Source organism: Molossus molossus, unplaced genomic scaffold (genome assembly GCF_014108415.1).
Source record: "Molossus molossus isolate mMolMol1 unplaced genomic scaffold, mMolMol1.p scaffold_m16_p_1, whole genome shotgun sequence".
Lineage (NCBI taxonomy): Eukaryota > Metazoa > Chordata > Mammalia > Chiroptera > Molossidae > Molossus > Molossus molossus.
Genome location: NW_023425344.1, coordinates 53390462 through 53418168, shown reverse-complemented (window position 1 = coordinate 53418168; position 27707 = coordinate 53390462). Strand labels below are relative to the sequence as shown.

The window sequence follows — 27707 nt, the reverse complement described above, 5'->3', positions numbered from 1 at the left end:
GGTTAAACATTCAAATTTTGAAGTGGGCATTTTTGTCCTAAGAAAAGAAACTCAATTAAAACTCAGCATGTTGACACACTGGAAACTTTATAGTAGATTATTTACTATTAAGTAGGAGTTCATGTAAAGTAGATCTATATTATTCTACAATGACATGCATTTGCTATTGAGATATTAGGTTGAACCTTATGAAATCTTTTTTTTTAATGTAAATATATGAATATCATCCATCCTAATAACTGAAGTAATCCACTGTGAATCACTGCTTAATTCAATGACTCTGTCTTCTGTGTCACATTAGGTCAGAACAGGTCAATGATTAACTATCAAGCTTCAGTTTGAATTTTGAATTGTGGTACCAACTCTCAGCACTGGATGACCCTTGGGAAAACAACTTAGTCTATGTTTTAATCTGTGCTTTCATTTTTCCATCTGAAATACAGGAATAATAACAGAACTCAACTCAGACAGCTATTTTGAGAATTATACATGTTAATATATACAAGGACCTTAATACAGTGATTGGCACTAGTCCATATAATTCCTATTAGCTATTTTAATACTAACTATTATAATTGTTTAAAGAAAATCCAGAGGATAGTTACCTGAGATGCTTGTAATTGTGTTGTTTTTAGGCGAAGACAGCTTGACTTGAAGCAACAAGTTTTGGGCCCTGAATACAAAGAAATTACAGATTTGGTAGATTTATTAGTATCATTATTAGGATAAAAATGAACATTTATACAGCCATTGATGATTACACAGTAATTTTCCATGCTTCACATCCTTTCATTATAGTTTAGTACTACAATCTCCAGAAGGAAAATTACTGACACCAATTGCCCTCAAAGGAATAAAAACATTACTGTCAAGTCTTAGGGAAAAATAGTAAATAACTCAGACATTTAAATATAATCTTTCCCACTGTCCTGTGAAATCAAGCACTCAGATTCAACTAAATCACAAATCAGCAATTTTTATAAAAAATGCTTAAATAAGTTAATGTTTAGGTTTAGTGATGTCTCTACCAAAGATTTCAGAACATCGGAATATTTTTGTCTGTGTTCATAAATGATCCAATTTTGCAAACAGAACACATATTGCAAACGTTTAATAATATACTTCAGCTTAGCAGGAGATTAAAAAGAAAAGACCTACTTTAAGTCATTTTTTTTCTTAGACAACTGAATGTAGAATAAGATTTCTGTCCCACATGTAGGGTCCTTCAGATATAGAGAGCCCTGAGCCCTAGCCTGATCAAGCAACAACAAAGGACACCATGGATATTAAAATGAAGATGGCCCCAGCACCTCCTCAGCAAAGCAGCCCTCTTTGTCAGCAGCTGAGCAGCACTTCTGTAGAAAAGTTAGGAAATCCCGTATAACAGTATTCAGTTGTTCCTCAGTTGCTTTGGGTTTGTGTTTCAACAGCTCTACAAGTGCACTGCATTTAAATGAAAACAAAACAAGGAAAAGGTTACTCACATAAAGAAAAATGGAGATAGTGAAGTCAGTAGTCCTGTTCTTTGAGATTATAAGTCTTGGAGCCAAGCAACTCTGAGTTTGAGGCCCAGGCTTAGCACCATAAACTTCAGTATTCTCATTAGCATAATGAGGAGAATAAAATCTACCCTCATTGCATCAGTAGAAGGAGCAAATAAAATCATCAATGTAAATTGCTCAATATCTGTAGTATCAATAAATCAGTAAATCACTTTCTAGTTAAATCTTTGTAAAGAATTATGTAATAGCATTTTAAAATTGTTCAAATTTTTAAAAATTTATGCCATATCAAAATGTATACCAATTTAAGACCTAAAAATGATCCTTAAAAGCTATATTATCTTGGACTCCTTTTAAAAGTTTCTAATCTGAGAATTTATATATTTAGTCTTTGAAATTTGGCCCATTCAAAATGGATAGTACAGAGGCCATGGAATACAGGGTGATCCAAACTCATGGGAGCTGGTGGTTCTCTTTCATTTACATCTGCACAAACAATAGTGCTAGAGAAAGTTGTGTGAGCACAATATTTTGCAATATTACTCAGAAGTCTATGGCCACAATCAGAACCCACCAGACACAACAGGAACTTTATGTTGCATTTCTAACCCCTTGTGACAGCAGTAGGGAGTCAAGCCTCAGAACTTGCCTTTCTAAGTGTTTTTCATCCAAATTCTATTCTCAAAAGTTACATCTTGGTGGTTTGTCTTGCCAGGAGGTTGCCATAGAACAAACTTAAATAAGCATTTATGCCTAGAAATAAATTCTTCTAAGATTTCTACTAATTTGCAATTTGAAAAAATGAATGCATTAATTTTCAGTTTCTTCTACTGGACCTGTCCTAAGATGTAATTCTACTGCAGCCTTTATCCATAAGATTATTCTGAATGATTTCCAGGCAAAATTAGAATATATTTTTATGGTTGTTCTTGATTATTTTGATAAGAAAACAGAAACCTATCCATTTTCTTTTTGACACCTTTATCACCTTAACAAGGCCAATACTTAAATAGGGAATATAACCGCTACTTCAGAAAAAGTTACCCATTTATTAGTCTATCAAGATTTCAAACACATGCAGAAATGAAATAATCCTCACGTTTGCTTCTTGACTAGTTGCTCAGACTCAGGAAGTGTGCACACGTCTGCATGGAAGGTGAATGTTTCAGCATTAAATTCTTTGGGAACATAGGTACTATCCACTTCCAGAGCAGAAAAGCATGGCCGTCTGTTCGCAAATGACTCTGTGCAGCATTTGGTAACTCTCTCACTCACTGGTGTCTTCTCGTGAGCCAGACAAAATGAATTCAGGATCGCAGACAGCTAAAGAACGGAGAATAGAGTAGAATTTTAAAAGAAGCATAATGAAAAGTTTGCCATGAACTCCTACCTTCCAATGGACCAAAAGAAGTGTTCTATTTCAACTAGCAATACCAAATTCAGGGTTGATTTGAGGCAGTGATTTGCTTACCAAAAATAATAAGGGATGTTTAAAGGTCTTTTCTCTTTTAGATGTCTACATTTTGAGAATAATTCATTTCAGAAAATAATTAATTAAAAATGTTGAGATAAATCCTAAGGTATGTGTTGGAATTGCTATACTGATACATTAAAGGAAAGATCCCCAGAAAGGTAAAAAAAAAAAAGAAATTTAAATGCCAGGATGAGACATTAAAAATTCATGGAATGGTCAGGCCCATGTGGTTCAGTGGTTGAGCGTCAACCCATGTACCAAGAGGTCACCGGTTTGATTCCCGGCCAGCGTTGTGGGCCAAATCCCCAGTGGGGTGCATGTAGCAGCGAGCCTACCTATGTTCTCTCTCATCGATATTTCTATCACTCTCTCCCTCTCCCTTCCTCTCTCTCTAAAACCAATAAAGAAAAAAATTCATGGAATTTTTTCAAAACAATTTATCACCTTTAGGATATTATCAAATCTTCTCACTCTGATGGTCAAGATAATAGGTGACCAAGTCCTAGCTGCCACTACCACACACACACACACACGCACACACACATTAGTTCACCCCTGCTTATGAAAGTTCACTTTGTAAATATCTAAAGACAAAAAAATCATCATTATTATGGGAGAAAAGGAGAAACATCTATAACAAAAATAATTTAAATTTAAAAATTCATCATTATTGACTTACTACATTTTAAAAGACTCACATAGTCATCAGCACAACCCATTCTTTTTGCCTCTGGAAGTTTACAACATTTGCTTCCCATTCTTCCTACTTTTCTTGTGAACTCCACAAGGGTTGGAGTTGACAACTGTGGTACTTTCTTGGTGTAACGAACTAAGAGACTGTAACAAAAAAAATCCACGTGTTTTCAGCCAGGCAACATACTATTTTTTTCTAACATAGTAGGTGAAGCAGAGAACACATAGACAAAATAAATTACAATAATTTTCCATTTATAAAGTTATCTCCATCCTGAAGTTTGTGGGGTGGACTGGAGGAAGACTTTGTCCAAAGAAACTAGTTGAGCCTAACTTTGAATTCCACCTGTGCTACATAATCATAGGAAAGTGACTTAGCTTATTATTTCAGTAACATTAATGTATTTATTAAGTGCTTCTTTTATTCAATAAAATATACTGATAGCTTAATATTCAGGAGTGGGCTGAAGTACGTTTACAGTTGTTCATGTGAAAAAAGATATGCAGCTTATTATTATTACTACAGTTTTATTAACTCTGTGTTTCACATACTCACAATTATAAACCTACTTTATCCCACTCTATATATTAGCATTGTGCTAAATTTTAAAGACATGGGTGAATTTTCTTATCTATAAAATGGGAGGAAATAAACCTGACTCAATATAGATGGTGGAAGGATTAAATTAAAAGAAATAAAATATGCCACCAAATTGGAATGATATCAAGCATGTAACGATCCTTTATTAAGAACTCCAATCACTGCTGAAAGTCAATGTATGACTGTAGTCTACTCAAGGCAAGAGAATGGTTCATTATTGTTATCCCTAGCACTCACAGTTAGAAGAGAGCTGACGTGTTAGTTGAACATTTATTATCTACCTAATAATGTGTCCCTTCTTGTCTGTACCTCCATAAATAAGTCTCCATTGGATCAGGACATTAGTTTATCAACTTATATATTACAGTATTTCTTGAGTTACGGCTTTTCAAGTCCAACTATTTCCTGCTCTGAAAAGGATTTCTGTCTTATTTGTCCACTAAATACTCCTTAACCTTTAAAGGGCTTCCTCAGTTCCTATATCCCAAGAATTAGGATTTTCCTCCCCAGCGTCAAGAGGCTAAATTTTTTAACTGCTCTCAAATATAGGTCTCTTCAATCCATCAAGTATTTTATCTCTCATTCTCCAGTATTTCTTGATGAAGAGGGATTAGAAATATATACTGTATTTTCATGAATAAAAGTTCTATGACAGGTGATATATATATGTGTGTGTATGTGTGTGTGTGTGTATAATAAAATCTACTTAATATGCATATTGAGTAGATTTTATTGAATTATACATATATCTTATCTTAAAAATTACAAATTGATCAACACAGAAATAGTCAAAAATGAAAATACATACGCAGTTTGGAAGCCACACTCTCCAAGTTGTTCAAAAAGTTCACAATTTTTTTTTACTAATTCATGTGGCTCGTCCACAAGAGGTTTAAATTCATCAAACTAAAAGATAAAAGAATAGTGTTTACAGGACTCCACCTGAAGACCGGATGCAGGCTATTTTTTACCCCTACAACCAGAATGAGATCCTTCTTCCTTTCTGCCCAAAGCCATGTAAATGGGCCTTTGATGCCAAATCTGTCACAGTACATCCAAACTGTATAGTATAAGTGATTAAGAATATTCAGGCTCTGGAGTGTGACTGCTGGGAGTTGAGTCAGGCCACCTGACTCACTTTCTATTTGTGGAAATTTACTTCCTATCTCCCAGTTTTAGAAACCTCATCTCAAGATCGTGCTTCAGCTCAGAGAACACTCTGTAAAAACCACATGAGCTAATGAAATTACAACAATATTTGGTACACTGTAAAAGCTCAATAAATTATATCTATGATTGTAAGCATTTTTATTTATTTTGTTTTATTTATTTATTTGCACAGCACATTTCTATTTATTGGTAGTTTAAGAGACAGTACAATCCAAATAGAAAAAAAATCACAGAGCCTTTTCTGTAGATTATCAATAATATCTATCAAGCACTGCTCTATGTAAGATGTTTCAATACATGTCTGTTTTCTATCTTTTTATTTTTAATTCATCTCTCCAGTTGCATCCTGAGCTCTCTGAACTAAAAGATTTTACACTGGTCATGGGATCCAGTATGGTGGCTGGCATAGAGCAGGCTAAAGGCAGAAGAAAAAAATGACTTCCCGCCCTGGCCGGTTTGGCTCAGCGGTTGGAGCGTCGGCCTGCGGTACAGAGAGACCCGGGTTCGGTTCCCGCTAAGGGCACATACCTCGGTTGCAGTTTGTCCCCGGCCCTAGTTGGTTGTGCGGGTGGCAGCCACTCGATGTGTCCCTTCACATCGACGTTTCTCTCTCTCTCTCTTCCTCTCTCTCCCTCCCGCTCTATCTGAACAAAAAATGGAAAAATGTCCTCGGGTGAGGAAAAAATGACTTCCCTCTGATTCCAAAGTTCAGAAACCACTACATATGTTAAAAGTGAAAAATATCCTAAACCTGCTAAAATCCTACTTTATCATAGCTAAATATATGAAAAATCCTCCAGAACAGATTTCTTCTCCTTACTAAATTTCTTAAAAAACCATTACTAAACCTCAAAAAGATTTGAAAATTTTCTAAATAAATAGATTTCACAACTTTTCTTAATATTTAATTCTTAATGCTTGATAAATCTTGAAATCAGATTTTCTTTATATCTAAGTTATATTTTTTTAAATTAACATTTATATTTACTTTATCTTATTTTGTTCTCAGGAGTGTAAAAAAGAGAAAAGGCATGGTCAAGATTTAGTGATTAGAGATTGCTCTTCATGATTCCTTTCTTTCTGGGCAATTCTAAGTTTTATTAACCATTCTGTGAAACCATTTTTCCTAGAATGTTTAAGAGCACAAAATTGAAATTTTTTCAAGAGAATGACTCCATTGTACTGTATAACACCATGTATTCTGGCATTATTTTTCTTTCTTATCATTGGAATCCTAGTCGAAGGGCTGCATTGTACTTTTCCTCTGAGAAACCTACCGCTTTGGAATAGCATGCATGAGCATCATCGGTGGCGCAGCACCTCTCCAGTGTAGCTTCATATGCCTTGGCCAGTCTCAGCAGCAATGCGATAGAGTAGTCTGGATGGCTTCTTGAGTACTCATGCAAAAACCTCATTAAGAAGAAAATAAAATAGACTTAGTTGAACAAAAAAGTAAAAACAATCACCTAGCCCTGGCCGGTTTGGCTCAGCGGTTGGAGCGTCGGCCTGCGGTACAGAGAGACCCGGGTTCGGTTCCGCTAAGGGCATGTACCTCGGTTGCAGTTTGTCCCCGGCCCTGGTTGGTCGTGCGGGTGGCAGCCACTCGATGTGTCCCTTCACATCGATGTTTCTCTCTCTCTCTCTTTCTCTCTCTCCCTCCCGCTCTATCTGAACAAAAAATGGAAAAATGTCCTCAGGTGAGGATAAAAAATAAAATAAAATAAAAATAAAAACAATCACCTAACTAACCACATGAGTAATTCATATTGCAAAGGTCTCAATTTGACTAAACCCATGCAAGTAAAGCTTGGTGGCAAAGGCCTGGGATTTAGAGTTAAAGCTACTGTCATTCAAATCCTTGCTCTAACGCTTGTTTTACTATATCACCTTACGCAATTTATCAGAACCTTAGCTTCCTCCCCTTTAGAATGGAGATAATAATAGGATTTTTCTCATAAGGTGGATTGTGAGAATCATGACATAATTTATGCATAATATAAACTGTCTGGCACATACTAAATGTTTGATAAATGACACCTGTTATTATGTATATTTTGCTTGATTTGGACTCCATCTCAAAAAGACTCTGATAAAAAGATAGATAAATATTCCTATATTTTATTTTCCTATCTGTGAGTGGAATCTTGAAGGGTACATAATTTTATCAAATATTTTTAAGTGCACAGAATACCATTATAATCCAACAATAAAAATTCAAAATTTATCACCACTTACTGATTATATATAATCATTTATTTATCATTTAATTGCCTGCTGCCCTGCCATGCTAATGAACTTCTGGTCTTTACAAATAAATATAAAAGCACCTGGTAGCAGACTCCAGACTTCTCTTTATACCTCTATGCTGCCGTCAGATAGATACAGAAATAGATACAGGGATATAAAGATGCATTACATATATTCACATATCTATGTCATGGTAAGTCCAAGAAATAGTCTTTGGCCCTGGCCAGTTTGGCTCAGTGGTTAGAGTGTCAGCCCTCAGACCCAAGAGTCGTGGGTTCAATTCCTGGTCAAGGGCACATACCTTGATTACAGGTTCAATCTCCTGTCCAGGTTAGGGTTGTGCAAGAGGCAACCAATCAATGTGTCTCTCTCACATCAATGTTTCTCTTTTTCTCACTCCCTCCCTCCTACTCTATCTAAAAAAAATCAATGGAAAAATATCTTCTGGTGACAATTTAAAAAATGATAATAATATGTATATAGAATTTATGTATATACAAAAGGCTTCTAGAGGTATTTCCAGAAATATCACTAAGGAGTAAGGAATGAAGGTGGGGGTGATAGAAATTTCTACTGATTGTTTTGTACTCTTCTTTATTGATTGAGCTTTTGTCATGAGCAGGTGATATTTTATGAATACATTTTAAAACTAATTAATTTTTCCAAAAAGTTTTATAGGCTCAGAGAGGGATGGATAAATAAGCATTGCAGGGAATATTGTATCAACTCCAAATAAAATCCTAGAACTCTTCCCTGAATCCTCAGAACATAAAAAAGCTATGAAAGAATAATATTCCTTATCCACTTACTTGCCCAGGAAGTCATCTTTTGCCTCCATATAGTTTTTGCAAACATCCTTATGTTCGACAAAATTAGCAGTTAGTGAGACTATGTTAGCACCTGAATTATCACCCGCCACTGTATCAAGGCAGTGGGATTTTTCCAACACAGGCTTAGTACAGCAGTCCGACAATTTAGTGGAGATTGATGCTTGATTTTGACACATATAGTTGGCAAGATCCGCCTATAAGCAAGTTGATGAAAATTGGTTCAATGTAAGTTGACATCACTACCCTTTCTCTTCATTCTGACTTTTATGATGTTGGCAGAACATGTCCATTATATTCTACCAACCTACCTTCTATGAACATTTTTAGCCCATGATACTTAACCTGGAGACTCAGATAAAACCACTAAAACATTTCCACTTCATTAAAAACTAGTCAGTTACAGGGGCCCATATTGGTTACTTATTAATTTTATATTTCTACTATTAAGGCATTAAGTTTTTTAATTAAAACCCAGCATTAGGAAGCTGGTTGAAAAAGATGAAGGAATTAAGAAATACAAATTTGTACAACTCAATAAAAGGAAGACAAAGAACCCAATTAAAAAATGGGCAGAGAAATGAAATAGACACCTTTCCAAACAGGACATACAAATGGCCAAGAGGCATATGAAGAAATGCTCAACATCACTAACCATCAGAGAGATGCAAATTAAAACAACAATGAGGTATCACCTCACACCTGTCAGAATGGCCGCCATCAACAAATCATCAAACAAGTGTTGGTGAGAGTGTGGAGAAAAGGGGACTCTAATACACTGCTGGTGGGAATGCAGACTGGTGCAGCCACTATGGAAAACGATATGGTGTTACCTCAAAAAATTAAAAATTGAACTTCCATTTGACCCAGTGATCCCACTTCTAGGAACATACCCTAAGAAGCCTGAAACACCAATCAGAAAGAATATATGTACCCCCATGTTTGTAGCAGCACTATTTACAATAGCTGAGATATGGAAACAGCCCAAGTGTCCATCAGTACACGAATGGATAAAAAAGCTGTGGTACATATACACAATGGAGTACTATGCAGCTGTAAGAAAGAAAGATCTCTTATCCTTTAAGACTACATGGAGGGACCTGGAAAGTATTATCCTAAGCGAAACAAGCCAAACAGAGAAAGACAAGTATCATATGATCTCACTTATTTGTGGAATATAATGAACATAACAGTCTGAGGAATGGGGTAGTCCCAGAGACGTAGAAGTGGTGTACAGACTGACAATCCCCAAAAGAGGGGGTGGTGGGGGAGAGATAAACCACAGGACTTATATGCATGTATGCATGAACAATGGACATGGACAACAAAGCTGGGGACACGGTGGGGAGGGAGGGAGAGGGGGGAATTAGTGGGGGGAAAAGGAGAAACATCTGTAACAAAAACAAATTAATTACATAAAAAAAGAATTACAAATTTGTAGTTACAGAATAGTCACAGACGTAAATTACAGCATAAGGAATATAGTTAGTAGTATCATAATGTCTATATGTATGACCAAGTGGGTGCTTGAAACATTGGAAGGCCACTCAGTACAGTAAAGTACATGATTTTCTAGCCACTATGCTGTACATCTGAAACTAATACAAAATAATATTGAATGTAAATACGAATTGAAAAATGACATATATATATGGCAGTATTGTTTTTCCAACTATTCTACACATTGAGTACAGGTATTTTGAAACAAATAACTGAATAAAGTACGAGGAATTTCTGAAAAATTAGTCAAGATCATAATACTAGGCCCTGCTTACATATGTAAAATATCTGCCTTAAAATTTCCAGAAAGTATTCTGATATATTATGATTCTATTTGCTCTTATGTTTACATTTTAGGGAATTATCCATTGTCAGAGTGTGAGGCAGGTAGAAAGAAGTCAGCTAGTCACAAATATTTGCATATTAAGGGAGAATATATAGAGCAAAATTACATAATTTCCAAAGGTCTCTTCAGGTACCAGCTCTTCTCCAACTCTACCCACCTCCCAAAAAAATCTTCGTCGAAATCTACCCTTGCAATTGTCCTACTTCAGTTTAACCTTTGTTCTCAGAATGTGACTGGGAGGGGCTACAAACCAGTGAGTGTATTGATCAGATCATTCTGTGACTGGGATAGCCAGGTATATAAATAAAAAATAACATAAAGTGCCACAAGGCAGAGATAGAGTTGAGCATATTAAGACACAGAAGACAATTTCAACTCACTGTCAGCTGTCACCACTTATACTAAACAAATCCATCGCAGCAACGGAAGCACGTCACCAAAGCAAAGTTACCAAAGAGAATACTGAGGAATCCTTACCCTGTCATCTGCACACTCAAGCAGGTCGCCATGGCAGCATTCCTTATGGACTTTGGTATAATCTGTTGCCAATGTGGAAACAGTTTCAAAGCTAGCGCCACCAAATTTCTGGGTCAGGAGAACTGCAAACCTAAAAAGAAAATCCCCCAATAAAACTTTATCAACATGCAAAATTTTATGTGAAGGCACTAGGAAAATACTACTTATAACAAAAATTCAGGACAAAATGAAATATAGAAATTATTTGTATTTCATTAGTTCTGATTTTAGTGCTAGTTCTAAACTAAATTGTTATCTTAGGGCAAAGGTGTGCTTAGGGCAGAATTATCCATTGTCAGAGTGTGAGGCAGGTAGAAAGAAGTCAGCTAGTCACAAAATCACAAATCAAAGAGGGATTCCAAAGGAGGTGACACCTGAGAGACATCAGGTTTGAAGCCTAGATGTGACTTCCAGATCTGACTTCACTGCTAATTAACAGTGTGACCCTAGGCAAGTTCCTTAGACTCTCTGAGCATCAGCCCTGCAGTCACAACAGTGTGCTATATCCAAGGACTGTGGTGAGAAGCAAATTAGATAATGCACATGAAAGCATTTTATAAACTGGAAAGGGCCCTGCAAACTCCAGTGATCCTTTTTTACCAATTAAAATACCTTCTTCCTGACTTCTGAAACGCTGAGAAAAGAAATTTTATAGCTTCTCAAAATTAGGGAGTTTAACATATTTTTACCAAGAAATTGACCCAGTATGGTCTCTAAACCTCATGACAAGATGTAAAAGGCTAATATCCAAATGCTTTCACAAATCATTTCAGAGGTGACTAATCTGATAAAAGATGCTTCTTCCTCCAAACCAGTCACAGCCGATTTAAATTAGCAGTTTCCAATTTCGGTCGTTTTCTGCATTTTCTTGATTTGGGTGTGTAGATGACAGAGGTGAAAGACAAAGATAATCCAAATGATGGTTTCTGGAAACCTTGCAAGATGTCTATTTTTTCATTTAATCTTCTGTTTGGTTGATTAATTGCTGACTAGCAAGTGAGGGATTGGGGGTGGGGGTTGGGTTTCTTAGCTCAGATGTTGGAGGATATTCCTAGAACCAGTGAGGTAATATAAAAAAAGGCCCCGGCAAAAACAAAAAATTAAGAACAGAGCTGGAGCTATGACAAAATGAGGAGTGACCTTGATGGCTGAATTTAATTATTAGAACATAAAAGGACAAGCAGACTGTTTCAGATAATTGCAGGGGACCAGGAGAGGTAAAATTAAATAATAGACCCGACCATGACTACAACTGTATTAAAATCATGGGCCATTAGAATAAGATCTCTAGTCTTTATCAATAAATGGGAGTGTAAATACCTGCTCTAGAATGACGTAAAAGATATCCACTAAATTTTTTTACAACCTTGAAAAAATATGATTAGAAATAAGACAAGTTGTCATTTATGCTCTAATTTTTCAATTCTGTTACATTTCTACCTTTTAGACAACCAGAAAGATGTATGTGAAACCACTGTGTAAAAGTTAATAAAAATGTGCAATTTTGTCAACTGAACCATCACTCACAATGTTATAAAGTACAACACTAAATTTAAAATACCATTTTTGCAAAGCACTTTCTCCACTCTTTTTAAGAGTAGAGCACTTGAATTTCTCTTTGTATGAGGAGATCTGTACTTTTCTCTGCAAGTCATCCATCTGCAAAAAGAAATAATTTTGAAATATTTTTAAAGTTCTACATGAGCAAAAAAGACAGAATTCATGGACATAAAACAACTGTGCGGTGATTGTGGGGGGACAGGGATGGGTAGGTGTGGGGAGGTATGGGGCTATAAATGGTGATGGGGAGAAATAAAATTTTTAAAATTTTACAAGAGCCCTAGCTGGTTTGGCTCAGCAGTTGAAGCATCAGCCTGCGGACCAGAGAGTCCCAGGTTTAGTTCCCGCTAGGGGCACGTACCAAATAAAGAAATTTTTACATGAAACACCCCTTTATAAGTTCAGATGAGACTATGAAAATTAAATTTTAAAGCTATACCCTAAATTCCCAAGTACTCACTATTGGCCAATAATTATTTTGCTACACGGTTAGAGGAAAAATCACCCTGGTCATAGTGGAAGCCCCTGGTAGTGAACAACCAGAACGTGGGCATTGCCAGGGGAAAGGGAGCTGAAGGGAGAGGTAGGGAACCGAGTACACTAATATCCCAGGGAACACAGTTTTACTGACTTCTTAATTTTGCATGAATTCATTTCAATCCCTCCTTCACCAACTCTCACATCAATAAACTCCCTAGAAAAGATGATAAGCCCGTAACAAATATTTATGGAATGAATGAGTAAATCCAGGTTTCTAGATGCAGTGAAACTCTCCACTTTGAATTCCCTCCCCAATATAAAAGGTTCATGAAAAGATAAACAAGAACTGTGACCCTTTGCTATGCAATTTAACAAGCGAGTTTCTATATTTCACTATAAAAAGAGGAGGGGCATTTAGACACAGACACAGTGATTCCCTCTATCAGTTCCACGTGGGCAAAACTTAGCAGGAGAAATGAGGATGTCACAGCCTTCTAAGAGGATGAAAAATCTTTGGGGTAGATAAGAGTAAGGAAGCCTTTTTTGACCATGTAAATAAGTTGATATCAGAGACTTAGCTTCCCTACATCTAGCCATAGATGTCCCAACTCTGAGGTTTGAGTCGGAACCGGTCCTCTGTTCTTCTGCCGGGGCATACATACCTTTGGTCCCAGGCAGGCAGCTTTATCATTAGCTTTGCAGCATTCTGTCAAAACTCCTTTATATTGTTGGGTATAGTAAAGGAGCTCTGGGGCATAAAAGTAAGGATTTCTTCTGGCAATTTCATACATGTATCTAAATTTTTAAAAAGAAGAACAGGCAGACATTTTCTGTAGCAGACAGTATTTTTTTTTTTATTAATTAATTTATTTTTTTTACAGATGTTTCTCCTTTTTCCCCCACTGATTCCCCATTCCCCTCCCTCCCTGCCCTGTCCCCAGCTTTGTTGCCCATGTCCATTGTTCATACATACATGCATACAAGTTCTGTGGTTTATCTCTCCACTACCACTCCCTCTTCTGGGGATTGTCAGTCTGTACCCCACTTCCACATCTCTGGGACTACCCCATTCCTCAGACTGTTATGCTCATTATATTCCACAAATAAGTGAGATCATATGATACTTGTCTTTCTCTGTTTAGCTTGTTTCGCTTAGGATAATACTTTCCAGGTCCCTCCATGTTGTCTCAAAGGATAAGAGATCTTTCTTTCTTACAGCTGCGTAGTACTCCATTTTGTATATGTACCACAGCTTTTTTATCCATTCGTGTACTGATGGACACTTGGGCTGTTTCCAGATCTTAGCTATTGTAAATAGTTGAGGCAGACAGTATTACAGGAACAATTATTAACAACATTTTCTCTAGAAACTCCCAAACTCAAAGACATCTAACTTACCAGTTAAACTCAATTTGCACATGATGACCTTGCCTTTGTCATTTTTTAAGTCAATAAAAAGGTTAAACTTATATATATATATATATATATATGTATAAAGTATATACACATATAAAATAGTTAAATATTAGTGATATAAGATTGACTAAATGAAATTAATTTTGACAATAACTAAATACATATCTTCATAATATCTTAATACATGTCAATGTTTTGATACAGATCCATTATCCTGTTTCAATGAATTTTAACAGATCTTTGACCAAATATTTTATTGTAAAATTTTACAGTATCAAATGTTACCTCTTTGAAAATTGTCATTAAAATAAAAGCTCCTAAATTAATGTTGAAATATTTTTGTTGTAGTAATTGTTATAACTGAGTCTTGACCTATTTCATAATTTTTAACTTTGAAACATAAAAATATGATTACTTACGTTCCCAACAACTTCTGTTCATATTGCTCAAAGGCAGTGCATGTTGCATCTGGACTCATTGACCCCTGTGGAGGGAGGTCTAAATCATCATCTTTGTGTGTCAGGAAGCATGTGTATCTGTCAGGTTCTGCTTTATTACAGCAGTCAGCCATGTCACCGTAGGTTTCACGAAGAGAAGGAACTGAACACAATTTTTCTCCAAAAAGTGTGCGCTAAATGAAAGACCAAAGACTTCAAAATGCTGAGCAGTGTCTTATTTTCTTCATACACAAAGAACAATAATAATTATGTAATATACTGGTAAACCTTGGTGAGAAAATCATATAAAAATCCACTTTTTTTCACAGGTTTAGATAGTTTCCCTTGATTTGATCAACTATGTAATTTTTAAAGAAGTAACTGTCATACTGTTAGTTACAATGAATAAAACAGAAGGGCAAAATGATGGTCAGTGGCCTTAGAGAATGAATGTTACTACAATTTCACCCGAGGCTAAAGACTAGGAACAATCATAATAACAATCAAGGTGGGTTCACAGAAGAGAGGAAAGTGTTAGGATAGTTTCTCATTTGATCTACTCCTTTGTGAGAGGTCCAACTTTTTTGTAGATACCATTTAATAACTGAGAAATAACACAATTCACTATATATTAATTGTTCTTGCATTAAAATATAGACCTTTTTATTCTAGAAACATTTGCTGCATAGCACATTGTATTAAATGAATTATTTTCATCCCCATTAATTTTTATTATGAAAATCATTGTAACCCCAGGAAAATATACTACTCAAGAGAGAACTTATTTTCAACAAATGCATCTTTTCAAATCCACATTTAGAGCCATAATATTGTGTGACGCTAATGTACTGCCTCTGACTTGAGGAAGAGAGACATATAAAGAGAAATAAGAGAAGGGAAAGTTTCAGTGATAAATAAAAAATGGACTTACCACCCAGAAAAAGTTTATGCATAGATTGAGTAGTGAGAGAAACATTAACCTAGCCTTGTATTGAAGACCTATCTGGAAATACCAAAAGCTCTAAGTCCTTTGAAACATATGAATGCCCTAATATTTTATTGTATGTAAAAATATGAATGTTCCTAAAATGAGGAATATATAGCTATACTATTATTTTACCCAGCTAACAAAATTAACGTGAAAATTACCCAAGTGCTTTCTGAAGATTAAAAACATGGTATCACTATTAGCCTCTGTGAAAACAAATCAAACTTTAGATTTTAAAAAGAGACTTTCACAAATGACAAAATTCCATTTAAATACACTATGGATTTTTCTGTCCAACCAAACAGCCGATTGGAGACGGGAGCCAACCAGGGCTGCATTGGAGGTTGAAATTGGGCAAAGATTAGATACCGATTTAGACAGGTGTTCTTGAACACCACTAAAAACACAATTCTGACAGTATTTCATGACAATGGATGGTGACAGTTCTACAACAGACGCTTCTCAATTAGGAATTTCTGCAGACTACATTGGCGGAAGTCATTATGTTATACAGCCTCATGATGATACTGAGGATGGCATGAACAATCACGAAGACACAAATGGTTCAAAAGAAAGTTTCAGAGAACAGGATATATATCTTCCAATTGCAAATGTGGCAAGGATAATGAAAAACGCCATACCTCAGATGGGAAAGATTGCAAAAGATGCCAAAGAATGTGTTCAAGAATGTGTGAGTGAGTTCATCAGCTTTATAACATCTGAGGCCAGTGAAAGATGCCATCAGGAGAAACGGAAGACAATCAATGGAGAAGATATTCTCTTTGCCATGTCTACCTTAGGCTTTGACAATTATGTAGAACCTTTAAAACTATACCTTCAGAAATTCAGAGAGGCAATGAAAGGAGAGAAAGGAATCGGTGGAGCAGTCACAACCGCAGACGGACTAAGTGAAGAACTAACAGAGGAGGCCTTTACTAACCAGTTACCAGCTGGCTTAATAACTGCAGATGGCCAACAACAAAATGTTATGGTTTACACAACATCATATCAACAGATTTCTGGTGTTCAACAAATTCAGTTTTCATGATCTGAAGAAATGATGGAGTGTGGAGTATAGAGAAGCAAGTCTGCACGATACCGAGGCTGAGACAGAAGGAAGGACTGGAAGGGTGTCTCTCTGTATGTTAAATAGCTGTAATGTAGCTTCCTGATGCTTGACTAATTGAGGTGTTAATTCTGACTTGAGAATCTTTTTCATGAATGATTTTTAAAAAAAATTTGGATTTTAAAAGTATTAAAATATTTTTGTTTTGTACGAGAGTTTGTTGCTCTGTATGACTCCTGTATGCATTGTATATTGCAATTTATTACTGTCAGAGATTTGTAGACAGTTTCTTATTTTCATATTGAATCACGTTACTTTTGTAATTCAAGTAAGCAGCTGGGTTAATTCATGATGTTTACCCTTTTAATAAAATATAAGGGTAGAGTTCATTTTGAATGCAAGTTGCCTTTATTATAAATTTGAGTTTGTCTTGGTTATATAATATCTTGCATGGTAACCTAGCTAGATTTTTGGCATTTGCCATATTTATTAAAATTAATTTTTTGTAAAACATTCATAGCTGAAGCAGCACCATTTTTTAAAAATGTAATTGAAAAATTGTGTGAATGCAGAAGCAAATATTGTCTGCCCTATTAAACTTTGTGCCCATTAACAGTGTTTACACTGTTCATGTGCCTGTTAAGATAATTTTTGCTTATTGGAGCTTTTGTTAAGACTACACTTGTTTATTATGAGTGTTGGAATTAATTTAAGTTAATGTAGTTCTAGTGCTCTTGAAATGGTGCCCCTTTCATTTTGTGTATGATTTTTCCAAAACATATCTTTAAATACCATAGTATCCCTTCTCTCTTCCAGAAGAGGAATTTTATAGTCTGATGGTAAATGTCCTCATTTTACCTTTTTTTTTTTATCCTCACCCGAGGACATTTTTCCATTTTTGTACAGATACAGTGGGAGGGAGAGAGAGGAACAGAGAAAGAAAGAGAAACATCGATGCGAAAGGAACACATCTAGTGGCTGCCACCCGCACAACCGACCAGGGCTGGGGACAAACTGCAACCGAGGTATACGCCCTTAGTGGGAACCGAACCCGGGTCTCTCAGGACCACAGGCCGACGCTCTAACCGCTGAACCAAACCGGCCAGGGCTCATTTTACCTTTTTAATTGAAGTGTCAATTCCCTATTATACTATGGGAACCAAGAAACATCAGACATCACTGTCTGTATACTGGCATCTTTTGCATGGGCGAGCAAATGAGATGAAGAATTGAGTGAGTGCTCTGAATGATGTGAAACAGAAGCCCCAACTTCTAGTGTGCTGTCTCAATCTTTGCAATAATCTAAACTTAGATAATATAACTTTGTATAATTTAGTATTATGTACTTAGGTTGTGCCTTTTTTTTTTTAAAGTGAGAATTTGTATTCTTTCATCTTTTCTTTTAGGTGATAATTAACTTGAGTGTGGTTATATATTATAAGTAATTGCTATTGTACAGTTTGCCTAAAAGGGAGAGAGTTTGCGTAATGTGATCTTGAAAGGACACTCGTGTATAAGGTAGAAGCAGTTTCCCAGATGTAGGCTGAACAGAAAACATTTACTTTGCCAGAAGGCACCTTTGGGAGCATATTTGGGCTAATCTGAGGTTAATAACGCCCTTCCTACCCCTCCCATTTAAAAAATCATCATCATAGAGTTCAAATAAGCAAAAAAAAAAAAAAAAAAGGGAGAGGAGGGGTGTTAAACAAAACCAACCATTATCCTACTATGTTGAAATAACCCATGTTAATATTTTGTATCATTTGTCCTTTTACTTTGCTAAATATGTATATTTTTATACAAATAGGCTCATACTTGCTTGCATACTGTTTCATAACCTGCTTTTTTTCACTGAATATATTGTGAACATCTTTTCCAGGTTATTAGTCTTCTATTTTTATTCCTCTACTCTGTCATATGGCTGAACCATAACTTATTTAATCCTCTATAGGACATTTTGACTGTATACATCTTTTCACAGTTATAAATAACACTTCACCAAAATAAATAAATAAATAAATACACTATGAACCTTGTGGATAGTCTCAATAAAGAAAGGTGGTTTTTGGTTTTTGGTTTTGGTTTTGGTTTTATTTAATTTTTTTGTTAATGCTCACCTGAGGACATTTTTCCATTGATTTTTAGATAAAGTGGAAGGGAAAGAGGGAGAGAGAGAGAGAAACATCAATGTAACACATTGATTGGTTGCCTCCTGCATGACCCTGACCAGGGATTCAACCTGCAACTAAGGTGGGTGCCCTTGATCGGGAATCAAACCCGCAACCCTTGGGTCCAGGGGCCAATGCTCTAATAGCTGAGCCAAACTGGCCAGGGTGATAAAGGAATGTTTTAATACTGTGGGCATAGCTAGAATGTCTCTACCATAGAACAAATGATGGCTCTACCCATTTGTGAGTGTTGTTTACAAATATGGTCTTAGTAATAACTGAGAACACCAAAATGAGACATTTTCCTTTTGAAATGCTCGGGATTACTTAAAATAAGAAGAAATAACATTCAAAATCACAATGTACTTACAAGTGGCTTGCCACAATTTTCACCTAACTCATCAAGAGAACATGCTTTTCCCAAATCAGTTAGTTGACTTGTTAATTTTACAATTTCATCTAATGTGGACTTCCGGAGAAACTGAGAAAAGTCAACCAGCTCCCTGAAACACAGGGCATAGAAAAATGTTATATAATAAAATTTTAATATAAAGTAGGTTGTTATGGTAGACAACAAATTGTGTTATCAATATATGTTCTATATTATTATATGCATCCATTATCCAGAAAGGTTATTCCCATCAGGTGCGCATATACACAGCAAGCAAGCAACATGCATTCTAAGCAGATCTAATTATTAAGATAAGGGGCATTCCAGAGGACCTTTGACTAAAACAAGAACAATAACCACACACACATCTCCTTTAATGAGGCTATAAAATAAAATTGACCTTTAAGCCCAGCTGGTGTGGCTCAGTGGATTGAGCATCGTCCCATGGACTGAGAGGTCCCTGGTTTGATTCCCAATCAGGGCATATGCCCGAGTTATAGGCTAGACCCCCAGAAGGGGTTGTGTAGGAGAAGGCCCATTGATGTTTCTCTCTCACATCGATGTTCTATCTTCCCTCTTTCTCTAAAAAAAAAAAGAGAGAAATCACCAATCTATTTGCCAGGTACAGGAGGAGTGTGTGCTAGGAAAGGAACCAAAATTTAAAGTCTTTCCCTTCAGTCCAGCTGATGTGGCTCAGTGGTTGAGCGTCGACCCATGCAACAAGAGGTCACCAGCTGGATTCTCAGTCAGAGCACATGCCCAGGTTATGGGCCAAATCCCCAGTGGAGAGCATGCAGGAGGTGGCCAATCAATGTTTTCTCTCATCGATGTTTCTGTCTCTCTCTCCCTCTCCCTTCCTCTCTCTCTAAAATCAATAAAGAAAAAAAAATTTTTTTAAGTCTTTCCCCTCAGTCAAGGTTATGTAAGAGTTCCAGAGCTATACTTTCCCATAAAGTAGCCATGAGCCACATGTGACAATACAAAGTTAAACATTAAAATTAAAAATCGTTTAAATCTTTGATCCTCAGCTGCATTTTCCATGTGTTAAAATACTCAACAACCATGTGTAGCCAGTGGCTATCATATTGAACAGCATTGATATAGAGACTATTTTCATCAATGCAGAAAATTCTTTTGGACAGTATTGTTCTAAAGTCAGGACTCTCGCCCTGGCCAGTTTGGCTCAGCGGTTAGAGTGTCGGCCTACGGTCCAGAGAGACCCGGGTTTGGTTCCCGCTAAGGGCACGTACTTCGGTTGCAGTTTGTCCCTGGCCCTGGTTGGTCGTGCGGGTGGCAGCCACTCGATGTGTCCCTTCACATCAATGTTTCTCACTCTCTCTCCCTTCCTCTCTCTCCCTCCCACTCTATCTGTACAAAAAATGGAAAAATATCCTCGGGTGAGGATAAAAATAAATAAAATAAAATAAAATAAAATAAAGTCAGGACTCTCATGACAGGGGAATATATAAAGTTCAGAATAATAACCAACACTGTTAGAAACATTAAATTTGACTCTTCAATAATTTAACTTACAGGGCTTTGAAAAAGTCTTCTCCCAAATCCTTATACCGATGGGCAATCTCACTCAAGGCTGGGGAGAAAAAAAAGATTTGTTTAAATTTGAAGAAAACAATTGTTTATTACTTTTTATGTTTCTCTCCATTTTACTTAGGCATTCATTTGCTCCAAATATTGGGTTCTGAAGTCACTGGGATCTCCGGTCAAAATGGCAGCATAGATAAATGCGGCATCGCCTCCTTCCACAACCACATCAAAATTACAACTAAACTATAGAACAACCATCATTCCAAACCACCTGAAATTAAGCTGAATGAAAGTCTTACAGCTACGAAATTAAAGAAGAAGTCACATCAAGGTGGGTAGGAGGGACAGAGGCATTAAGGGGCTGGTCCCACACCCACATGTGGCAGATAAAATTCAGGAGGGCTACCTCGGTCGGCTGTGAAGGCCCTCCCTGAGGAGTGAGGGGTCCCATCCCACACCAGGCTTTCAGCTCAGGTTTCCAGTGCCAGGAAAAGAACTCCTCAAAACTTCTGACTCTAGCCCTGGCCGGTTTGGCTCAGCGGTTAGAGCGTCGGCCTGCAGTCCTGAGAGACCCGGGTTCGGTTCCCGCTAAGGGCGCATACCTCGGTTGCAGTTTGTCCCCGGCCCTGGTAGGTCGTGTGGGTGGCAGCCACTCGATGTGTTCCTTTCACATTGATGTTTCTCTCTCTCTCTCTCTCTCTCTCTCTCTTTCTCTCTCTCTCTCTCTTTCTCTCTCTCTCTTCCTCTCTCTCCCTCCCACTCTATCTGAACAAAAAATGGAAAAATGTCCTCGGGTGAGGATTAAAAAAAAAAAAAACTTCTGACTCTAAAAACCAGTAGGGTTAGAGGCTGAAGGAGGCTGAGACTGGTGGAGCCCCAGGCAGTACTCTTAAAGGGCCCAACCACTGCCTTACTCAGACTTGCACCCTCCAGGCTCCAGAGTGGAGGAGGCAGCTTGAAAGGCACCAGAGCCCTGGCCAGTTTGGCTCAGCGGTTAGAGCGTCGGCCTGTGGTCCCGAGAGACCCGGGTTCGGTTCCCGCTAAGGGCACGTACTTCGGTTGCAGTTTGTCCCCGGCCCTGATTGGTCGTGCGGGTGGCAGCCACTCGATGTGTCCCTTCACGTCGATGTTTCTCTCTCTCTCCCCCTTCCCCTCTCTCCCTCCCACTCTATCTGTACAAAAAATGGAAAAATATCCTCGGGTGAGGATTAAAAAAAAAAATAAAAGAAAGGCACCAGAGACATATGAGGAAGAACTCAGTTGCTTAACATCAGGGCGAGAGCTGGAGAGGCAGCTTTCTCCCAGACAGAGGTACAGATGGAGGCAGTAGTTTTTTTGGTGAGCCCTTCACGCATGGGGCCTGCAGAGGGCCACCATATCTAGAATTCCACAATTTGGCTCACACTGTTTGCCCTGACCTGGTGATTCCCTGAGGCCTTGTCCCAGCCAACTTTCAGCTGATTACCATAGGCATGGCCTGCCTTGGCTCCTGCTTCAGATTTTCCTAAATTGTCTCAAACAAGCAGTATGTCCCTCAGCAAGCCCCATACATCTCATGAAGGAGCCCCAGGCCAAGCACTAAGATCAGCCAGACTTGATTCACAACTTGGCTTTGCCTGAGCACTTCCAAGCCCAGAAAAAGAAGCAGCTGTTTGCAAATCACTTTGTACTTTATGCCTGGTGGCCCCAAGTAGAACACAGGCAGTGGCTGACCTTGCCCCACAGCCAGAACACTCAGTTGACAGTTTCAGACCACATCAAAGTAACACCACCCAACCATATCCACAACTGACATACTCAAGGAGTGGACTCAGTGGGTACCAGAGCTCTACTGAAGTAAGTCTTGCTCTGTGTTGTGGGCCCCTGCATAGCTGGTTCTCCAAAGTAGTCAGAAGTCAGTGGTCAGTGGGCACAGCCAGTCCATGCAGCTGATCAGCCTGAGTAAAATCCTCCCATTGATGTGCCACCAACAATCAATACTCAATTATAACAGAAGACTGGACAGCCCACAGGAAGTGTGCATCTTGAGGTCACAGCTGAGGTGATCAGGGAGGCTGTGCAACTGGTCCCTATAGGACACCTATTACAATAGGCCACTCTAGGAAGCCTATGAGACATAACAACTCTACCTAATACATAGAAACAAACACAGGGAAGCAGCCAATATGAGGAGACAAAGAAACATCTGGAATATAAGGAAGCAAAAAATACCCAATCAGAACAGCAAAAAGAAAAAAGAATTATAAAAATGAGAACAGTGGCCCTGGCCAGTTTTGCTCAGTGGTTAGAGTGTCAGCCTGCAGACCGGAGAGTCCTGGGTTCGGTTCCCACAAAGAGCACAAACCTCGGTTGCAGTTTATCCCCAGACCTAGTTGGGGTCGAGGGGGTGGCAATCACTCGATATATCTCTCTCACATCAATGTTTCTCTCTCTCTCCCTCCCTCTCTCCCTCCAGCTCTATCTGAAGATAAATGCAAAAATGTCCTCAGGTGAGGATAAAAAAAAAAAATGAGAACAGTGTAAGGAACCTCTGGGACAACTTCAAGTGTATCAACATTTGTATCATGAGGTTGCCAGAAGGAGAAGAGAGAGAGCAAGAAATTGAAAACCTATTTGAAACAATAATGACAGAAAAATTCCCTAACTTGGTAAAGGAAACAGACATACAAGTCCAGGAAGCACAGAGAGTCCCAGACAAGATGAACCCCAAGAGGCCCATACCAAGACACATCATCACCAAAATCCAAAAGGTTAAAGACAAAGAGAGAATCTTAAAAGCACCTTACAAGGGAGCTCCCTTAAGACTGTCAGCCGATTTCTCAAAGGAAACTTTGCAGGCCAGATGGGAGTGACAAGAGACATTCAAAGTGATGAAAAGCAAGAACCTACAAACAAGATTACTCTATCATTTAGAATTAATGGTCATATAAAGAGTTTCCCAGACAAGAAAAAGCTAAAGGAGTTTATCACCACCAAACCAGTATTATATGAAATGTTGAAGGGTCTTCTTGAAGAAAAATAGATAAAAAAATATGAACAATAAAATGGCAATAAACACATTTCTATTAATAATTGAATCTATAAACAAAATGGACAAGCAGAACAGAAACAGACTCATAGATACAGAGAACTTTTTGTTGGTTGCCAGATACGAAGGGAGTTGGGGGAATGGACAAAATAGGTGAATGGATTAAGAAGTACAAATTGGTTGTTAGACTGACAAACCTCAAAGGGAAGTGGGAGAGAGGGCAGGAGAGATAAACTAATGGATGCATATGCTTATATGCATATTTTCATAACCAAAGGACATAGACAATAATGTGGGCAAGGCAGGAGAGGGGCGAGAGCAGGGAGGAGGGTATTAATAGGGGGAAAAGGAGGGATATTGGTAAATCATTCAACAATAAAGATGTTTTTAAAAATTTTTTTATTTAAATAAAACAAACAATATACTGGGTTCTGATCCCTTCAGAAAATCTTAGGATGATGGTGATTTATTTCTTCTCCTTTTAAATAATCATCAATGATACTATGTGAAAAATAATTAAAATCATTAATAGCTTTATATTCAAGCTTGAATTAGATCTAATGCTCTTAGTATGTATTAACAGCTACTGAGAGGACAGTATGAAAGAAAATATATAAATACAAGTTCTATTTATAATACTAACAACACAGGTTTTGTTGTTGTTTTACCGCATCAAGATGCAGTGGATAGGGCTTTGGAAGCTTGGAGTTATCAATTCTACCTTCAACTATATTCTGTGAAGTTTGTCACTCTAAGTTCTTCCATGTGCAAAAGGAAATTACAGCTTCTAAACAATTCTCACCTTTTTTTTTTCTTCTTCACTTTAGGATATTAGAAATAGAATAAGATAACTTCCTAAGGGTTCACAAATACAAAATATCATCAAAGTCTAGAAATTAATGTTAAAGGAAAAATTACTTCTTTAAAGATGCAGGGTTTACTGAAACTTTATTTTACTAAGAAAATAAAATGAATCTGAACAATAGAAAAATAGAATTCTTACGTGCATCTCGACGAAACACACCTCTGGAGTAAGCAGAGCTGAAAAGTAAGAGAACGCAAGTAAAGGTTACCCACTGCATTGTGCCAAGGCTTGTGGGCTGAAAAAAAGAGAAAAGATAAGATGAGTAGAGGGAATTAACACTAATATACTTCTTTAACCAATCATTGTAGATTATTAACTAGACTCATCTGTGTATTTCATTGGCACTCAACTGATTACAAAATTCATAATGTTCTTGCGAAAAAATTGTTTGGCTAAATCCCTTGCATAAATTTGCCAACTGGAACTGTGTTCTTCACAAGACCTAATCAACTCATTAAAGTTATATAAAACATCTTATCAAGTTGTACCTAAGGTGGGGCAAAAGTAGGGTTATGGTTGTATGGGCCTTTGTCATGCACATATATACTGTGAATATTTTTCATTTAATAAATGAAAAGAATCATATTTGTTTCTCCATCTACTTTGCACTGCAATATTATATTGTAATACAATAGTAAATATAGAAAAATTTTAATATCAAATTTATCATGATTTTAGAAGCTGAGAATTGATATTCCTATATTTCATGAAGATCCCATAGCTCTAAAATATAAAAATATAATAATAGTCTAATAAGTCTGCATGGTTCTGATGGGTGTAAGATTTATTGGGATGCCCACTTATTAAGTTATGTAATGTCTAATCACTGGAGTGTACACCTTAAACTTATATAATAATATGTCAACAGTAATTGAAAATAAAAATTATTTTACAAAAGCAAACAGTGATGAGTAAGTCTCCCCCAAGAATACTCCAGAAAGAACTATGGGTAAAAAAAAAAAAAAATTCTTGACAATTCCTCAGAAACAATCCATATGTTTACAATATTCTGTACACTTACACTTTCTCCCACACACACATGAGCTTGGGATACACACTGTCTGTTACACCTTGATTTTTCACTTGTCTTGGAGATGGTTCTATATTAGCCTAGAAGATCTACCTCAATCTTTTTTTTTCACTGTTGTGTGATAATCCATTGTGTGGATCTACCATGATTCATGTAGCAAATGCCCTGTTGGTGGGCATGTATGTTCTTTCATATCTTTTGCTAATATAAACAACACTATGCTGAATACTCTGCACACTCTCCTTAGTATGTGCTCAACTTTTCAGGATAAATTGATAAATCAAAGGGTAAGTACATTTGATATTTGATAGAAATTGTAAATGTAGTTCCCAGTATGTGTTTGAAAATGCTCATTTCCCTGAATCCTCCACAAAACTATTAGTTAGTTTTCAGAACTGATAAATGAAAAATGCTCTCATGTTTTGTGTTGAATTGTGAGTGAAATTAGCTATCGTGTCTTCTGTCGAAAAGTTATATGTATTTCTCTTTTCTGTGAATCGCTTGTTCATGTTCTTTAACAGTTTTTCTGTTGAGTTGTTGATCTGTTTAAAATTTTTTGTACATACAAATGGCTGAGAGACATATAAAGAAATGCTCAACATCACTAATCATCAGAGAGATGCAAATTAAAACAACAATGAGGTATCACCTCACACCTGTCAGAATGGCCACCATCAACAAATCATCAAACAACAAGTGCTGGTGAGGGTGTGGAGAAAAGGAGACTCTAGTACACTGCTGGTGGGAATGCAGACTGGTGCAGTCACTATGGAAAATAATAAGGTGTTACCTCAAAAAATTAAAAATTGAACTTCCATTTGACCCAGTGATCCCACTTCTAGGAATATACTCTAAGAAGCCTGAAATACCAATTAGAAAGAATATATGTACCCCCATGTTTGTCGCAGCACTATTTACAATAGCTAAGATCTAAAAACAGCCCAAATGTCCATCAGTAGACGAATGGATAAAAGAGCTGTGGTACATGTACACAATGGAGTACTACGCAGCTGTAAGAAAGAAAGATCTCTTATCCTTTGAGATGACATGGAGGGACCTGGAAAGTGTCATCCTAAGCAAAACAAGTCAAACAGGGAAAGACAAATATCATATGATCTCACTTATTTGTGGAATATAATGAACATAACAGTCTGAGAAATGGGGTAGTCCCAGAGATGTGGAAGTGGGGTACAGACTGACAATCCCCAGAAGAGGGGGTGGTGGGGGAGAGATAAACCACAGAACTTATATGCATGTGTGCATAACAGTGGACATGGACAACAAAGCTGGGGACAGAGCGGGGAGGGAGTGGAAGGGGGGAATCAGTGAGGGAAAAGGAGAAACATCTGTAACAAAAATAAATTAATTTTAAAAAAATAATTGTTTTTACAAACAAAAATTAACTTACATTAAAATTCTAAGAAATGAAACACATGAATCTTTCACTACAATACCAACAAGGTGGTTTCAATGTGCATATCCTTACTAAAGATTAGTAGATGGTTGAGAAATTAAAATATTTAATTCTTAACACTGTCCACATCTTAAAATCTATCTTAATTAATAAGCAACCCTTTAACATTTGCATTTTGTGGATTCCCAAACTAGGCATTCCAACAATTTTCTTCTATTAATTCTGTATACACATTGTATAATGAGAAGAATAAAATCACATAAATCTTGGTTATTTCCAGACACTCTGTTCTTCAAGCTTTTACATTCTTATGCTATCAAAGGACTCTGGCACAAGAGTAAATGCATACATTTAAACCCAGAGTAATAAATATGGCTTACAGAATCTAGTGTCTAAGTGAATAGGAAATAAGCTCTAGTGATTTTCAAATGTTTTTCATTTTA

At 37.0% G+C, this 27707-nt stretch overlaps 2 protein-coding genes across 2 annotated transcripts; one reads left to right on the top strand and one right to left on the bottom strand.

The window, feature by feature from the left end:
* Nucleotides 1-631: 631 nt before the first annotated feature.
* On the bottom strand, nt 632-25047 carry LOC118631183 (albumin-like). The gene is made up of 14 exons (XM_036263494.1): nt 24959-25047; nt 20916-20973; nt 19362-19494; nt 14752-14963; nt 13579-13711; nt 12438-12535; nt 10838-10967; nt 8497-8711; nt 6718-6850; nt 5079-5176; nt 3675-3813; nt 2602-2825; nt 1311-1443; nt 632-673 (listed from the first exon to the last, which is right to left on the bottom strand). Exons 1-14 carry the CDS (start codon nt 25035-25037, stop codon nt 632-634), a joined length of 1827 nt encoding a protein of 608 aa, XP_036119387.1. The 5' UTR covers nt 25038-25047.
* On the top strand, nt 16066-16975 carry LOC118631192 (nuclear transcription factor Y subunit beta-like). The gene has a single exon (XM_036263502.1). It carries the CDS (start codon nt 16182-16184, stop codon nt 16803-16805), a length of 624 nt encoding a protein of 207 aa, XP_036119395.1. The 5' UTR covers nt 16066-16181; the 3' UTR covers nt 16806-16975.
* Nucleotides 25048-27707: the final 2660 nt, after the last annotated feature.

Coding starts and splice junctions, on each gene's coding strand:
- LOC118631192 (XM_036263502.1), top strand. CDS start 16,182: ATGACAATGGATGGTGACAGTTCTACAACAGACGCTTCTCAATTAGGA.
- LOC118631183 (XM_036263494.1), bottom strand. CDS start 25,037: ATGCAGTGGGTAACCTTTACTTGCGTTCTCTTACTTTTCAGCTCTGCT. Junction 14,964..19,361: donor AAAATTGTGGCAAGCCACTT/GTAAGTACATTG, acceptor TCTTTCATTTAG/CGCACACTTTTTGGAGAAAA. Junction 8,712..10,837: donor TTGAGTGTGCAGATGACAGG/GTAAGGATTCCT, acceptor ACTTGCTTATAG/GCGGATCTTGCCAACTATAT.